This window comes from Procambarus clarkii, chromosome 90 (assembly GCF_040958095.1).
Source record: "Procambarus clarkii isolate CNS0578487 chromosome 90, FALCON_Pclarkii_2.0, whole genome shotgun sequence".
NCBI classification, from domain to species: Eukaryota; Metazoa; Arthropoda; class Malacostraca; order Decapoda; family Cambaridae; genus Procambarus; species Procambarus clarkii.
Window position 1 is genome coordinate 8,341,728 of NC_091239.1, and position 17,880 is coordinate 8,359,607.

General features: G+C 40.4%; 2 protein-coding genes across 9 annotated transcripts in view; one reads left to right on the forward strand and one right to left on the reverse strand.

Moving 5' to 3' along the window:
• The window catches only part of LOC123746539 (calpain-B), a 26,093-nt gene extending 22,361 nt beyond the window's left edge, over positions 1-3,732 (forward strand). For all 8 annotated transcript variants that reach the window (XM_069318241.1, XM_069318240.1, XM_069318242.1 and 5 more), the window contains 2 exons: positions 654-817; positions 1,745-3,732. In XM_069318241.1, the coding sequence (XP_069174342.1) occupies positions 654-817; positions 1,745-1,960 (380 nt within the window). In that variant the 3' untranslated portion in view covers positions 1,961-3,732. The remainder of the gene's footprint in view (positions 1-653; positions 818-1,744) is intronic.
• LOC138359246 (ras-related protein Rab-21-like) lies at positions 1,995-16,839 on the reverse strand. The gene is made up of 6 exons (XM_069318246.1): positions 16,534-16,839; positions 11,960-12,087; positions 10,176-10,308; positions 8,211-8,366; positions 6,777-6,868; positions 1,995-4,545 (listed from the first exon to the last, which is right to left on the reverse strand). The coding sequence occupies exons 1-6, from the start codon at positions 16,574-16,576 to the stop codon at positions 4,459-4,461; spliced, it is 639 nt and encodes a 212-aa protein (XP_069174347.1). The 5' UTR covers positions 16,577-16,839; the 3' UTR covers positions 1,995-4,458.
• Between the last annotated feature and the right edge of the window lie 1,041 nt (positions 16,840-17,880).

Genomic DNA, 17,880 nt, shown 5'->3' on the forward strand with positions numbered 1-17,880 from the left:
TGGGGGGCGGTGTAACCTATCCACCGCTGCCCACTGGATGGAGGGCGGTGTAACCTATCCACCGCTGCCCACTGGATGGGGGGCGGTGTGCAGGACAAACATATCAATTGTGACACTAGCTCTCCACATATGTCAGTTGCTTAATTTAGAAACTGTACTTGTGGTCGATCTCGAACCCATTGATGATGTGACGACTTATATTGAATTTTCTAACTAGCTCATCAAGATTGTAACTTGCTTAGCTAAATGAATTGTGGGATTCAGTCCCTGAGCCCATTATGTGCCTCTGTAACCCTTTCCACTACCGCCCACAAGATGGGTATGGGGTGCATAATAAATGAACCAAACTAACAACGACATTGCTACATGAACAGTAGCCTAAACAATCGTATGAAGCGGTGCAGGAAAAATATTCTAGAAAAAGACAGCACAAAGATTTGAGGAAAGGAGAAGATTGAAATACAAATTAAATATTGGGAATAGAAGTGAAGGACTTTATCACTATAGGGTTCTAACAAGAATGTACATTGTCGCAGAACACCTAAGAATGTTCGATAACACAATACTGTATCATTACTCCCATGCTAAATAGTTTGAAGCTGTGTAATAGATCTTGATGTGTAATATTTACATTACGTCCTCACCATTTTCAGACACATTTGCCAGCAACCCGCAGTACACCGTCCAGCTGGAGGACCCAGACGTGGACGACGACGACGACCTCTGTACTATGGTCGTCTCCCTCATGCAGAAGAATGTCAGACAACTTAAACGTTATGGGGTTGACTACGTCCCAATTGGCTTTACGATATACAAGGTGCGTTCAACTAACAAATACTACGATAAACAATTACAAAATATACACATAATTTGTTTGAAAACAATAATATTTCATAAAAAGCTAATAAAAAATTAAACCACTTCCTTGTGAAAGTATTTCAAAGATAAATATTAAATAAGTTTATGGACTGTTATTAAATTTATAATTATTTTCTTGAATCAATGATAGGTCTTTCCACTACATCCCTCAAGGAGGAATTTCAGATTCAGGGTTAGTACTGGGGTATAGAGTTTTGTAAGTGTGAAGACCACGAGAGAATGTATGGAGTATGTTTCGTTGTGTGAAGACAGTTTTAAATTAAATTAAATTTTTTATTCAGGTAAGGTACATACATACAAGATACAAAGTTGATGGAATTATAGATAGAGCTAGTACATACAATGCCTAAAGCCACTATTACGCAAAGCGTTTCGGGCAGATTTTGGTTCAATTATGGTTCCGAGAGCTGGTTTATGCCGATTGACGATAAATTTAAAGTAGTTTGTGGTGGATGAGCACTAGGTATGGATGCCGTAAGTTAATGAGTATAAATCTGTGAGTAATGTAGTGTGAAAAGAGCATTGTAAAACATGCAGGCGATGAGTCACAATAACGTGGTGATAGTATGTTGACCAGACCACACACTAGAAGGTGAAGGGACGACGACGTTTCGGTCCGTCCTGGACCATTCACAATCGACTTGAGAATGGTCCAGGACGGACCGAAACGTCGTCGTCCCTTCATCTTCTAGTGTGTGGTCTGGTCAACATTGTAAAACATTGCACTTAATATAAAACACAAAATAACCACTTCTATAGTCCACCAAATAATAATCATTTCTATAGTCCACCAAATAATCATTTCTATAGTCCACCAAATAATAACTATCAAGTACATCTGTTAACAGTTTTCTTTTGTACACAGCTGCCACCAGATGTTCAGCCTGGGAAGAAGCTGGACACAGAGTTCTTCAAGTATAATCCCAGCATAGCTAAAGTTCCCTTCTTCCTCAATACTCGTGAAATTACCACAAGATTCCGTTTCCCTCCTGGCTTTTATGTCATCATACCGTCAACCTTTGAACCAGAGATGACTGGAGAGTTTCTACTCAGAGTCTTTACTGAGGCTAAGAGAAAATGAGTCTTCACGAGTACATGATAATCAGGCAAATATGTGAATTTTAGCTTAGATATTTATTTTGAACAATGTGTCAAAAACAGAGTAATGAAAATGATAAATGGTAATATGGAGTAATAATTATCAAGGCGCTGAGGCAATAAATATGGATCATTGTGGCACTTTAACAGAAGGCGATCTAAAATACATTGTTTATAGTAATGAAGAGTCTTACACCTACAAGTACCTGCTGATCATTGTGTATACTGACTCTGGTGAGTATAGGAGGCCCAAGAGGTTTAATTCATCACCCAAGTACAAAAATAATTACAAACGGGTAGGATGAAACGTTATGGCACATTTACTTACACTTGATGCACCTGTTTACCTACCAGTAAATAGATTAGTGGTTGGTTTAGGCCCTAGACCTATGTGAGCCTAATAGGCTTAGTTTGGTGTTGGGCTCAAGACCTCTGCACCTCTGAGGTCTGGATAGCTATTGCAGCCAATAGCTTACTGACCAACCAACAGGTACATTTTGCTCATGTCCAGGACTAAAGTGCCCTCAGTGTACATGCACTGAGAAATGGAGTACACCTATGCATATACAGTATATCATTTCTGTGGTAACAATACTGTCCCAGACCATGGGAAGCTTATAAACTGTAGCCAGGTCCTTTAGCTCTGGTGGCCAGACATCAGAACTAGAAGTTTTGATGACAGTTTTCTATAGTTTGAACTGCATCGTGGTTTGACAGAGTTTCAAAGGTATTTCTTCACATATCGTCTGTTCTCAAAGTTCTGTGAACTTACTGTGCCTTATTAAAACGTGACAGTTCTGCAGTTCTCAGACTACCTTGATAATTTGATAATTTAAATATGATTTTTGTCACTGAACTTTTTGCAGTGAGAAAGCCTAGTCTCTCTATAGGTTTGATTTCAATGCTCGAATTTGTTAGTGAATGTGGGGCGCATAAGATATTTTTGAAGGTGGAATGACCACTGTAGTGTCCTCATATTTGATTGTTTCTAGTCAGGTTGCCTTTTTTTAAGGCTGTTTCAACTTCCATGTTCTCCTTTCAGCAATTTGTGAACTATCATACCAAAGGTTTATCTTTTTATATTAGTAGCAAGCCAAAATGTATAGAACATGACAATCCCTGTCGTGCAGTGAGAGCATGTTTGGTCACACACCTCGCAAGCGATATTGTCCCAGGGCATCGTTCCTTCATTTTTAGATTCAGCTAATTGGAAACAATAAGTTCCAAGTAGCACGGGCTATGGTGAGCCCGTTGCACTCGCCTGGCACAAGGGATGTGGCCGTCACTACTACTTCGTTTCTGTACTTATATCACTGCTAAGTGATATACTGGCTTTGAGCTCTCTTAATGATTACTTTTCCTGGAGCCATGTACAATGAGGGACGGTTGGGCACTAAACCTTAAGTGGTCAGTCCTGTTCATTAGGTAGAAACTTGGAACTTGGTTGTAAACCATCATATTGCACAGAAAACTAATTGGGCAATGTCCCACAACTGTTGTGTTCCACAAACATTCTTACGCTGTTCTACATTGTACAATATTTGCTAGTCTTTGAATCCTTTGGCTATTATAATATTTACCAAGACAATCTCCAAATGACGTGATTTACAAGTACTGTAGAATATTTACATTTTTGCTTTGTTTTGATCCTCTAGAGTGAAAGTACAAAAGAGCACAAACATTGAAGAAATAATATACCGAGGTCTAGTTATGCAATAATTTCGCTACAGAATTATTTTGTCCAAATCTTGTACATCATTTACATAAGTTTGCCTCTTTTATTATTTTGTCCAAATCTTGTACAGCATTTACATAAGTTTGCCTCTTTTTTTATAATATTCCTATGTAACCTAGAAACTTTTTATCGTGTATTTTTTTGCTTTGTACCAAATCCAAAAGTCTTCCACATAGTTGCTTTCAAGTGCCGGACAGACAGACATGACTGACCTTTTCTTAAAAAAAAAAAAGCCAGTGTGTTATTATTTCAATAGTGTGTTATGTTTCAATTGAGTTTTATTGTAATTTTAAGAAATGATTATAGTATCTAATATGCAATAATACAGTTTACATAATATATTATTATGTAACAGATAATGTATATTTTGATTATTGTAAATAAAAATATTTATAAAAATATACAAAAAGACAATTAGGCTATTTATTCTATTCCATGTAAATAATATATTATTTGTTATCTGGAAAGAAAATATAATCCATTAACCAAATTGTAAACCTAAATATTATTCCTAGCAAGAAACATTAGAAGTTATTTATTCAATTCAATTTTAATATTAATTCAGTTCTCAGTTTACATAAGTCTTTGGGCAATTTCTATTAAAAATATTTTATAAAAATACTAAAATTCACATTCTCCTAGTGACATGCATTTGTTAAAATATTCAATATACTTTCCTGTTTAGGAAGATTTACTCAAAATACTATTTTTGGCATAGAAATTTTCAGCAGTTTATTGTGATGACGTTAGCAGCATCCATCTCTCTTCTCCAGCACAGAACTATCACTTAAAGTGATGCTCGATGACGCACTGTCATCCCATTCATTCTTTCCCTGTAGAGAAGATAACATGATGTTGACCAAGCCACACACTCGAAAATGAAGGGACGACGACATTTCGGTCCGTCCTGGATCATTCTCAAAGTCGATTGTGTGACACAATTAGAATCGACTTGAGAATGGTCGAAACGTCGTCGTCCCTTCACTTTCTAGTGTGTGGTCTGGTAAACATATTTCAGCCACGTTATTGTGACTCCTCGTCTGCATAACACAATGCACAATGTAAGTTCCACAGTGGAGCCAACATGACGTTTGGAAATGGGTTGAGTTATGGAACAACTAATCAGGTTAATAATTACACGGCGGATCGCTGGATTGTTTCCAGCGTAGGTTAGACAAATATATGAATGAGTTTGGGTGGATATAAATAGGAGCTGCCTCATATGGACTAATAGGCCTTCTGCCGTTTCATTTATTTTTATGCGTTTATATCTGTGCTTGCAAATTTATAGCTTAGAATGCGTGGAACTTTACTGGGACAAGTATTTAAAAATAATGTGAATTCCATCAATGTCTAGGGCAGGCGAGACAATTATATTCTATTTGAATTACATACTAATAAAATAAGGTCAAGCAGGAGGGAAAATATATTTAATCAAATAATAATTAGACCCAGACACCTAATATTGAAAGACATTAATATATTTTCTTTAATCTCCCAGTTTAGCTAAGCCTTCTCACTAATCCCTCAACCAGTCCAAAAACAAAAATATATCCAAAGAGTATAAAAATTTCCCCTACTGTAAACATTTGCAATTTTAACATACTGTCTCCCCAAAATTTAGGGGGCCTTGTAATAGTTATTTTACTTGAACTCTGGTGACAAACGAAGGCATAGTCAGTTTCACACACACTCTCTCTCTCTCTCTCTCTCTTACTTTTTGCAACCTGTAACTTTAAAACAAGAGGCCATAGAGACAAGCGAAGGAAACAAAGGTGTCGAAAATAAAAATACGAAAGTTCTCTTTTGGAAACAGTGGTAGACGGTTGGAACAAGTTAAGTGAGAAGGTGGTGGAGGCCAAAAGAATCAGTAGTTACAAGACGGCGTATGAAAGATTATTGGGAAGACTGGTACCACAAGCGTAGCTCATCCTGTAACTACACCTTACTTCCTTTAAAAAAAAATCAAAAGCTTCCTTTGTTCTGAATAATTAAAAAACATAATTCCTAACTCCACATTCTGTCCATTTTTACTGCTTGATTAAACTTTTAAATACCACATACTCTTATTCCTTCACTTTCATGCCTCTTTCGTTCACTTTGCATCACAAAATTCCAAGTAATTTTCGCATTATCAACTGCTCTTGCCACTTCCTCCTCCCACCAAGCAGTTCCTTAAATTTGTCTGCTATTTGAGCAACTTTACACTTTCGTATTAACCAAAAAAATCCCTGTATGCATCCCAATGTCAATTTTCATTTGTTCACCTTATCCAAGATGACTAGCAACTCTGTCTTTCGTACTCAACTACCAGTTTTCACTCATTCAGCGCTACAGTGTAAGGTATAGTCTTTCAATTAATAAATCTTTCATTTTACAGCCATGGTCATTTATTACGAGCACTATTTCCACTCCTAATGTTTCAGGAGTCTATTCCCATTTCATAATTTAAATCATCCTATTATTCTAAAACTGCTAGGTATTAGACAGTCTTATTCTCTAAGCTTCTAAAAACATCCAAATTAAATTCTCACTTCTGCCATCACAACCATCTGCAATCAAAGTTTTTATTTTTAATTTCATACTTTTTCCACTTGAACTGTAATGAGATTCACTGCCTCATTCTACTATTAACAAGGGTACTCCTGCCTTCTCTTATTTTCATTCACTGTTCTTATAACATTTACTTCATTCCACTCTTCAATTACAATTTCACTATCTTTTTCTTGCATAAAGCTAGCACATGAAACTTCCTTGTCTTTAAAAAATATTGTCCCTTATAGTTGCTTCTGTTCTCAATGTATTCCATTCACATTCTTCATACCCGCCCAAAGCAACCTCAACTTTCTGGGCCCAGGCCAAGTGCGGCCTGGGCCACATTATAATTTAAAATACCCACACTGAAGGCTATTTTAGATTATAATAGTTAGAAAATGTGAAAACTGGCCTATTCTCCCCCCACATTAGAACACAGGGGGATTCAAAGCAGATAGGAACACCATAGAATGGTGGGGTCGTAACATTCCCACGCCAAAACTAACAAAACATTAATAAAACCACTTACTTCAGATGAATATATTCTAAGACTGGAATTTTCGTCACTCTCAGCTCGTCTGACCATCTCAATAGCCACTATGTTGAACATGTCTTCCACACCTGAAAACATTTGGTATACATAAGAGAACAAGATTTTTTGGGAAGGGGGGAGACAAAAATAGTGATTATGACAAGATGGATTTATTTATTTACTTATTTATATATATACAAGAAGGTACATTGGGATTGTGAGGATACATAGCATATTAATTACATTCTTGTAAAGCCACTAGTACGCGCAGCGTTTCGGGCATTATATTCGGGTTTAATGTCTCCAAAACAGTAGTGAACCGACCAGCCTCGAGCGATGCTGGGCGACCAGATAAGTTTCACATACACCACATTTTCAAGTTACAGCCCCGCTCCTGTGCCAGGTAAGTCCACTACGGGCTCACCATAACCCGTGCTACTTTGAACTTTTTGTTCCCAGCAGCTGAATCTTAAACATCAACAACCACATTTTCAGCAGTGAGTCGGGTTTCCACAAACTCTACATTCACACGTTTTAAAAACTTCTGGGGTTATATTTATACATAATTCCACATTCCAAGCATTCATAGTTGTCTGTAAAATGGCGAGAGCATTAACTATTCATGTTAAATAGGCGGTTTGTTATGTGTGGAACTAATTAGTTTATTGAAGGCACCTGGTACATAGCCTTATTTTACTCAATATACGTAAAGTTTAGTTTACATGTTATTTAATTTTGTATAGGAAAGTAACCGTGCACGAAGAGAGAGCCTTCTGTTCAAAGTGAAACCACTACAAGCCTAAAGTAAATCGTATATGTAAACGTAGACGTAAAACTTTCGAGGTAATGCTCAAGAGCGTTACCCATTTTTGTGTTGTGAGCGAGTTCGTGACGCGGACTCGAGTCACGAGAAAAAATATTTTTATAAAATCCATTTTTTATCTGATCGACTTTGGGATAGTTTACAAATGTTTGCCATGAAATTTTCGTTTTCTCTAATAGCCGCATAGCCTGTTTGGGAGAACGGCATGGCACTGCATCATCGTGGTAAGACCTTTGTATTGTTGACACGACGAGTGTAATCGACGTAGTTTTATTTGGTGCTGGTCTAACTCATGCTTTGGTGACATTTTATACTTATGTTCTTCTAGAACATTCTATTGCAAATACATTGGTACAAAAATGAAATACGTACATCGAAAATTAATGTCAGGACAGTGAAAAGAGTACACACTTTTCAATGTAGCCGCTCGATCGCCCGAAACGCAGCGCTCATAGAGACAAGTTTAATTTTCGTTTCCCAAGAGCGCGAAAGTGATAATTATATGATGACAAAACATCCCACAAATACTGTATGTAGTTAACCTTAGTTACCTATGTATGATAACGTTATCACAAATAGGTAATTACACACAAAAAAGGACAACATACCCGAGTTATCACGAGCAGATGTCTCCACGAAGGCAGCTCCTATGGAGTCAGCATATTCTTCTGCAGTGTTGGTGTCGACAGCTCTGTCATCCTGGAGATCCTTCTTGTTACCCACCACCACCAGCATCAGTCCATCACCCACACAGGTCGTCAACTCTGCCAAGAACACGTCAAAACCTTCAATAATCAAAACTATTTAAAAATAATTTGACTGCAGTAAATACAAATATCTTGGTTGTGTGTTTTTTTAATTAAATTTTGCCTCGAGGGGCGAGTTTATTGGGCAGCGTCATTCATCCTGTGGGTGGACACACCGCCATAGTGACAGTATTGGGCAGCGTCATTCATCCTGTGGGTGGATACACCGCCATAGTGACAGTATTGGGCAGCGCCACTCATCCTGTGGGTGGACACACCGCCATAGTGACAGTATTGGGCAGCGCCACTCATCCTGTGAGTGAACACACCACCATAGTGACAGTATTGGGCAGCGCCACTCATCCTGTGAGTGGACACACCGCCATAGTGACAGTATTGGGCAACGCCACTCATCCTGTGAGTGGACACACCGCCATAGTGACAGTATTGGGCAGCGCCACTCATCCTGTGAGTGGACACACCGCCATAGTGACAGTATTGGGCAGCGTCACTCATCCTGTGAGTGGACACACCGCCATAGTGAAAGTATTGGGCAGCGCCACTCATCCTGTGAGTGGACACACCGCCATAGTGACAGTATTGGGCAGCGCCACTCATCCTGTGAGTGAACACACCGCCATAGCAGCATGTACAACACTCCCCAATAGGAAGAAAACCCGCTGGGTTGTTCATCCTGTCACTTGTACCCAGACAGCTGTGGTGTGGGTATTAGTTGGCATGATTAACCAACATGAGAACACGTGGTGGCGACAGGCATGTTGTTATAGATTTAGCTACTGGGAACAAAAAGTTCCAAGTAGCACGGGCTATGGTGAGCCCGTAGTGGACTTACCTGGCACAGGAGCGTGGCTGTAACTTCGGTGACAGGCATTAGTGATGCCTATCAATTGACCAACATGTCATGTGATTGCGACCAAACATAACCATCCCAAATAGGGCACAGAGAAGGTGAAATATTGCCTCTGGCAATCACCCAACTTGGAACAAATCCACTGCTTGCCCATCATAAGCGGTGACTTACCAGACACACACACATGTATGTGGTGTCCACTAGAGAGAATATGGATCTGAAAACAATATTTCGTTATAATTATTAACCCATTATGATGTTAGTGATGATTGGTGGTGGTGAACTTGTTGCTAAGCTCAGCGCTGCACGGTGGTGGAGGAAGCAAGCCTTCATCACTCTCACGCATGGGTTAAGAGTTTTGTAAACAAAATTTCCCACCACAATCTAGTTACAACCCCCGCTACTATGCCAGGTAAGTCCACCACGGGCTCACCATAGGCCGTGCTACTTGAAACTTTTTGTTCCCAGTAGCTGAATCTTATACAACAACAGCCACACTCTATACATTCTGTTGACCAGACCACACACTAGAAGGTGAAGGGACGACGACGTTTCGGTCCGTCCTGGACCAATCTCAAGTCGATTGTTGACTTGATACAAGTCAACAATCCTAGGTACAAGTTCCAAATCCATTCAGGTGTTCTAAAAACAGCTGGAAGCAAACAGCACCTAATAACCCAACTTACACAAACTAAGAAAAAAGGAAAGTGAGGAAACTGAATTCCATCCTTTTCATGTTGATAAGGGTCAAAGATGTGGACCAATACGTCGTCACTCGTTAATGATCTCTTTACATTTCATTCACCAGAGTTGTATGAGTCTCGAACCACGAACCCTGGTTTGTTTATTTCCACGCAAGTGTAGATGACAATTTATCTCTCTTCACATGTTTGTGTTCCGTTATTTTGTATTCTGCCTCGTTATTGTCACTGCACAAACAATAGTTATCAACTCACCATTAACCCAAGACTGCACGTCAGTAAAGGTGTCATATTTTGTCAAGTCAAACACCAGGAAAGCAGCATTGGCTCCTCGATAGTACATGGGCGCCATAGAGCGAAATCTTTCTTGTCCGGCTGTGTCCCACACCTGCAAGATTGCACTGTTCAGAAATACCTCAAAGTGTGTCATATACTAAAACAAAACAATCACATTAGTACACACAGAAATCACACTAACGTAATGAATCAAATGAACAAATCCACAAGGGCCGTGACGAGGATTGGAACTTGCGTCCGGGAGCATCCCAGACACTGAGGTTTCAACTCTTAACCCTGTCGTAGCTCAGTCGATTAAGGCAGTGTCTGGGATGCTCCCGGATGTTCGAATCCTCGTCACGGCCCTTGTGGATTTGTTCAATCACATTAGTCTCGGACAGAAATTGGAGAGTTTCGAAGATCTTGGAAGTGTAGCAAGGAGCTCAAGACAATAATGGGTTAATTCTCATTGTTTGGGACAGGAAGCCTGTACTTGGGTTCATCGAGGTCTCCCTAAATCAACAATCGACTTTTCCTTTTAAGCAACCCACAACAGTTGACTAAATCCCAAGTACCTATTTACTGCTAGATGAACAGAGGCATCAGCGAATGGAAACGTACTCAACCATTTGTGTCTGGCTCAAGAGTCTAAGCATAGATCCTTAATTGTGAGTCGAGGACGTAAACCACTGTACTGCAACACTCTTGGGCGTTATTGTTCGTGTAAATATAATTATATCCCGCATAATTACTTAATGTAACTAGAGCAGACATTTAACACTGCCCAAATAATTATCACTGTGGATTCACCATCGGCTCTGGCACCCCCCACACGCCTAGGCTTTAAAATGGGCCGATAAGATGATGATGAAGATTAAGCCACCCAAAAGGTGGCACGGGCATGAATAGCCCGTAAGTGGTGGCCCTTTTGAGCCATTACCAGTATCAATAGATGATACTGGAGATCTATGGAGGTGCGACTGCACCCTGGGTGACGGGAGATGTCTCCCGTGTGGGCCGATAAAAGAAAACTGCTCTTATCTAATGAACATTTCTTACAAAAAATAATATTGAATATTGAAGAATGTTGGGATCGAACTACGTACCTGAACAATATTTCCTCATGGATATATCACGTTTTTGTTATTTGTGCATATGCATTTATGAACTCTCAATCTTCATCCCACAGCGACCTAGCTTAGAGAAGATAGCTTTACCAATGACGATTAGGGCACAAGAGGTGACACGAGCATGGGGAGGTGGTAGATGTTTGGAGTGAATGTGGTCTTTGGTTTACGGGCTATTCATGCCCGTGCCACCTCTTGGGTGGCTTGATCTCTTATCCCATCAACAGGTCTTTGATCGTGTAATTATGTTGTTATAGATTCAGCTACTCGGAACAAGTTCCAAGTAGCACGGGCTATGGCAAGCCCGAAACTTACCTGGCACAGGAACGGGGCAAGTAGCAGGGGCTATGGTGAGCCCGTAGTGTACTTAACTGGCACAGGGGCGGTGCTAAAATTTCGGCGTGTAATTAGAGGAGGATTGATTGATGAAGATTAAGCCACCCAAAAGGTGGCACGGGCATGAATAGCCCGTAAGTGGTGGCCCTTTTGAGCCATTACCAGTATCAAGAGCTGATACTTGAGATCTGTGGAGGTGCAACTGCACCCTGCGTGACTGGAGATGTCTCCCGTGGGTAGAGGAGGAGGAGAAAGGGATGTCCCCCCAGTTCATCCCCTCCATGCGTGACAGTTCCCTACCTGCATCTTGACCTTTGTGCCGCTCAGGAATATTTCCACCTTGCTGAAGGAGGCGCCGATGGTGGAGCTGGTGTTCCTGTGGAAGGTCTTGGTCTCGTAGCACGTCACTAGCGACGTCTTTCCCACACCTGTAATAGCAATTATTATTTTTACTTCAGAAATGAACCGAGCTCAAGATACACAATTAAAACACACTGACTTAGGGTCAGAGTTGACCCCACCAATCCCAGCTTACCATATAACTTACTAACAGCTGCCATGAGAGCTGAAGAACAGTTTGAAAGGAACAGTATATAATTAAAATGATTTCATATTACTCTGTCATTATGACTTTCGCGTGGGTAAATAATGTAGTGTCGCTGTGTAAAGTAACACATTATAACTGTACAAACATTTATTAATGAAGTTTTCGAATTTGAATTTGTAACGGTAACTGGGGCGGTTGGAGGTTTGTAATTCGGGATCGTTACACTCTTAGGATTGTTGGACGGTGTATGGAGAGTCTCGGTAGGACTGTTGCTTATAGTCCACCTTCACCTTCAAGGCACTGAAGGGTGAAGAAGGGAACGGGAAATTAGTTTGTCTGTGTTGACCAATCCACACACTAGAAAATGAAGGGACGACGGTCCGGTCCGTCCTGGACCATTCTCAAGTCACCAGTTTGCCTGCCGCCAATGAATTGCGTAAAGTAAAGGCCAGAGAAGAAACATCTTGATGAAAAACCACACAGCAAAAGACGGAGAAAATACGACGTTTCGGTCCGTCCTTGACCATTATCGAGCCACATACGACTTGATTTCGGTCCAGGACAGACCGAAACTGCGTCGTTTCTCCATCTTCTGATGTGGTTTGGTCATCGTATCTTCAGCCACGTTGACCAGACCACACACTAGAAGGTGAAGGGACGACGACGTTTCGGTCCGTCCTGGATCATTCTCAAGTCGATTGTCTCATCGTCTTCAGCCACGTTATTGCGAGTCATCGTCTGCAAGGACCCGCCATCACTGTTGCGTAGCAGCCTCGATGGTCTTGCAGAGACAACAACATCCAGTACTGGGTCAACTGACACGGAACTGTCAAGGACAAGCGAAGGACACGATGACAACACAACTGACAGGACAATGAATTTAAACACCAGTATCGTCACACCTTATCTGCAGGACAGCCGTTGCATCATACATGCTGTAGGCTGCCGTGTGGTTGCTTCACTGATAACTTAAATGATACGTGGTGCTATTTCTGATCCAACCAAGTCAGTTCCACACTAACAACTGTTGAACTGAAACTACTAGTTTTTCTGAAGAGAAAACAAAAACGTTGCAGCTCTTTTGTTTTTGCATAATGATTGTATGGAGTTACCCTTGTGTATAAAGCGGGATTTTATCAGTAGAGTTTAGTACTGATAAAATATACATGATATTACTTAGATCGTTAGACTATGATCTATTATAATTTGTTGACGGAAGAGTTTGAGCATAACTCTAAAGGCCTCACCTGTAGCGGTCATTGTGCTCTAGTGTAAGTGTTGGTTTTCCTTTCCTCACTTGGTGTATTACTTTTGAAGTCATAAATCACATCAGTATTTTTATTCTATACCCGAGTCTATACTGTGAATACAACCGCTTTTAAAACTTCTGATGGCAAGAAATAGTTATAATAAAGGGATTGATTTGATAAACTGGGGATAACAGTTAAGTGGCACCCAGTCAATCCTTCCTGGCTAGAACTCGAACTCAGACCCAACCGCTGGTGGGGCGAGTGCACAATGACACTGATTGTTAAGTTAACGTAATAATCAGAAGAAAGCGCCAAGCCAGAATTACAATATAACACTTGGAAGGACACGAAGTTGTTTATTGTTTCAGATTCAGCTACTAGGAACAGCAATGACAAGTAGCACGGCCTATGGTGAGCCCGTAGTGGACTTACCTGGCACAGGAGCTGTAACTCTTTAGATACTCCCAGCCAGCCACTTGAACTATCGGGGATCGAACTCCACCTTGCAAACGGTGAGGCAGTCACTCTACCAACAAATCCAATTGGATAGGCAAGACTACGGAGACAAGAGGATCAACTGAACTAGGATTAGTGAGGTGAATGAGGAACACAAAGGGAGTGTAACCTAACACCTTACGACTCATAGTTTAACAAACATTAACATTTTTTTATGCATGTCATAGAACTGCATTGCCCGTACTCCGTAGTATTTGTCAATATAATACCAACTGACGGCTAACAAGTCGTCTGTATTAGCCATTAGCGCGGGCTGGCCTACACGACATTAACTCTGGACTAACTACAGACTGTTAAATCCCCAACACTGGACAACTACAGATAACCTACAACTCTTGCATAACAAAAGGGACTACTGCACTTTCACCCAACTTCCACCCCCCCCCCCCCCCAAGAGACACAAGACACAGTATGGCTCCTGTAATCTCCCGCCCTCTGAGTGTAATATCTGTTATCTAATTTATCAGAGTGACGATAGCATGGGCGGAATATATAATACCCCCATGCCTCACACACCAATTGATATACCCAGTCAGCTATACCAGGGATGTATATATGCACAGAGACAGAGAAAACACTTATCTATTAGTCTTGATCTTTATTGAGGACTTCAAGTCAACTTCTTTTCTGACAGGCCAGTAACCAACTATAATGGCCTTAATAGCCCTTGCGATTTATTGGCTAAACCCAACATTAAACCAAACGGTATGATAATGATTTATCACACCACAGAAGGTGTGACAGCGGTTCGAGCATAGGACGGGGGTGGGGGGCGACAACCAGCCACCATACATGGCGGTTCTCCGGTTATATTTACCACCTCATTAAAATTCAAATTCAAATAAGTTTATTGAGGTAAACTACACACAAAGGGATGAGGTAGCTCAAGCTATCCTCACCTCGTTCAGTACAACATATTCATCCATAAATAGACACATCACATATAAAAACATATTACCGAACATTTTGAGTGATAAACATTTCTTCCTTTACACTATCAGCTCATAATCCTTGTAGATGGTAACACCATCCATGGATGAGTTAAGTTCAAGTACGTTTATCCAGACAATAAAATACATCTCAAAAGGATAAAGTAGCTTAGGCTATTTCTATTCTTCAAATGGATAAAGTAGCTTAGGCTATTTCTATTCTTCAAATGGATAAAGTAGCTTAGGCTATTTCTATTCTTCAAATGGGTAAAGTAGCTTAGGCTATTTCTATTCTTCAAATGGATAAAGTAGCTTAGGCTATTTCTATTCTTCAAATGGGTAAAGTAGCTTAGGCTATTTCTATTCTTCAAATGGATAAAGTAGCTTAGGCTATTTCTATTCTTCAAATGGATAAAGTAGCTTAGGCTATTTCTATTCTTCAAATGGATAAAGTAGCTTAGGCTATTTCTATTCTTCAAATGGATGCGTTGTTAGCATCATGCTCAGTAGCACTCCCCCTCTCCACCCCCGGTCAACCCCTCCTCCTCCACCCCCAACAAACATTCGCCCCCTCCCTAACCCCTACCCACCCCTAGGGAGAGAGGTTGACATTCAGAGAACAAACCTGGAGGTAGAAAATGTATATGTTTATCTCTCGGAATGTTTGGTAATGTTTATTGTTTGTGATGTGTGTCTATGTATGTATTAACACGATGTACTAAACGGGGTGAGAATAGCTTGAGCTACCTCATCCCTTTGTGTGTATTTTACCTCAATAAACTTATTTCAATTTCGACCTGGAGAGGTTTTACATAGCATGTTCCTGCACAAATTGCTGTACGAAAGTATGGTGTCTCCATGACCAATTAAATTTATATTCGGGTTAATTGTTCGAGCACTCTAGATGTTATATTTTACCCATTTGATATATTGTCTCGTGACTATTGACCGCGTATCATTACATTTAACCTTCAGTCAAGATATCACATTATTTATATAACTTCACAGAGATCAGAAACTGTGCGGGTGTACTCAACCTAGTTGTGTTTGCGGGGGTTGAGCTTCGGCTCTTTGGTCCCGCCTCTCAACTGTCAATCATCTGGTGTACAGGTTGTGTGCATCTGTGTATATACATTATATCTGACTATATACATATCGTACCTAATAGCCAGGACCGCACTATTTGGTCTAAAATGCAAGACCCGATTTGTCTAACAGGCAGATTGATTTTAGTTACTTTCAAATATTTATTTCCAATTAAATAATTGGTATAATTCTTACCTTATTTTGGTGACCTTGACATTGACCTCTATAAAAATTCCCAATTAATAGTTTATCCCCCCTCCATTATTCTTCTCGTGATTACCTTCCAGTGCACTTTCCAACTTTTTTTTAACAATTTTGAATAATTTTAATACAATGGTACTAATATTACCATATACGAGTGTGCCGTAACATACACTACACTCCACAATATAGTAAAAAACCCTGCTGGCTGTTAATTCCGTCACTTGTAGCAAGACGCAGTTAGGACTTGCTTAACTGTCTCAGTGAAGTTTATCAAACCAGGATCGAAAATAACATTAACAATTCCTCAGACTAATCAGTAAAAAGACATTAGTTCTGCCTTACCTTGAGTCCCCAACACCACCGCCTTCACTGCAATTGTCTTCATTTTATTTGTAAGAACACCAGATCACCTTTATGTAAGCGTCATCACTTTTATGTTATAATAATTTGTATATCATTGTCCTGCACCCACGAGTCCAATTTGCTGCTAATATTGGCCGTGTTCCCTTCCTGTGTCACATTATCCTCGCTCTAGATATGCACAATAATATGTTTTTAACTCAGAGATTATGAGTAGACAAACGATAAGAGGAAAATGGCAGGTGGAGCGGCAAGGTAGTAGCGCTACGCAGTCAGGAGGGTAACTGGTGAAGTGTGTCTGGTATTGTCGACTCCCCCCAACCCACACCAAGGCCCCCACCCCTCCTCTTCCCCATCAACATAACCCCCTCGCCATTCCCTCCCCGACCCCAGTACACCCCCACCACTGAACACCCACCAACCCACCACCTGCGTTACAAAGTTGCCATCTGATATGGTTGGCATGGCGCTCCACACACGAAACTACAATATAGTTTTATTGTATTTGATCATTATTTGTATACATGATATTTTATTTACAACTTCCTTATGTACATGCATACGTACAATACAAATAAGTTTATTTAGTATGCACCCTGGGCATACCTATTCTGAGTGGTATGTATAAAATGGAATGTCTGGATGTTTGACCGAGGATAGAGGCTAGATGTTTGGGTCCAGCCTCACTCAACTTGCCAGGATGGATCATGTGGGGTAGGGGAGTGCCACAGGCCAGTCAGTGTTGCCCAAAGTGAAATGCATCAAGAAATATCGGCACTTACAGAGCACCCCCTCTCCCCCTTGCGATTCTCCTAAAGTCTGAAATATTTGTTTGTCATACAGTTGTTCACCACTTTCAGTGCTTCGTAATAAAATATTTTCTGAGAGGGGTTGGAAAGAAAGGGGGGTGGGAAATGAGGGGACGAGAGGGGGGAGTGGAGGGGACAAGGGCAGGAAGAGGGAGTGAAGAGTGATAGAGGATGGGACGAGGTCGTGTAGGGCAAGGAAGAGACCCAGGAACAGCCGGGTACCCATTCAAGTATAATATACATTTGCAGTATCATGAAAAAGACTGCAGACGCACACACACATCGACTATTAAACTGAACCTCTATAAATTCATTCAGCTAAGCATTATAAAAATCATATCAATATATATAATGGAAAGTTACAAAGTGCTTACACCATGCAACAACATTATGCACCTTTATCCCTATGCGTAAATACGAAATATACAAATATATCTTTCCCTCTGATATTGTTGAAAATTAATCCAGAATTTAAAGTATTATAAAATATATCCTCAACATTCCATGGTTCAGGTGTAGT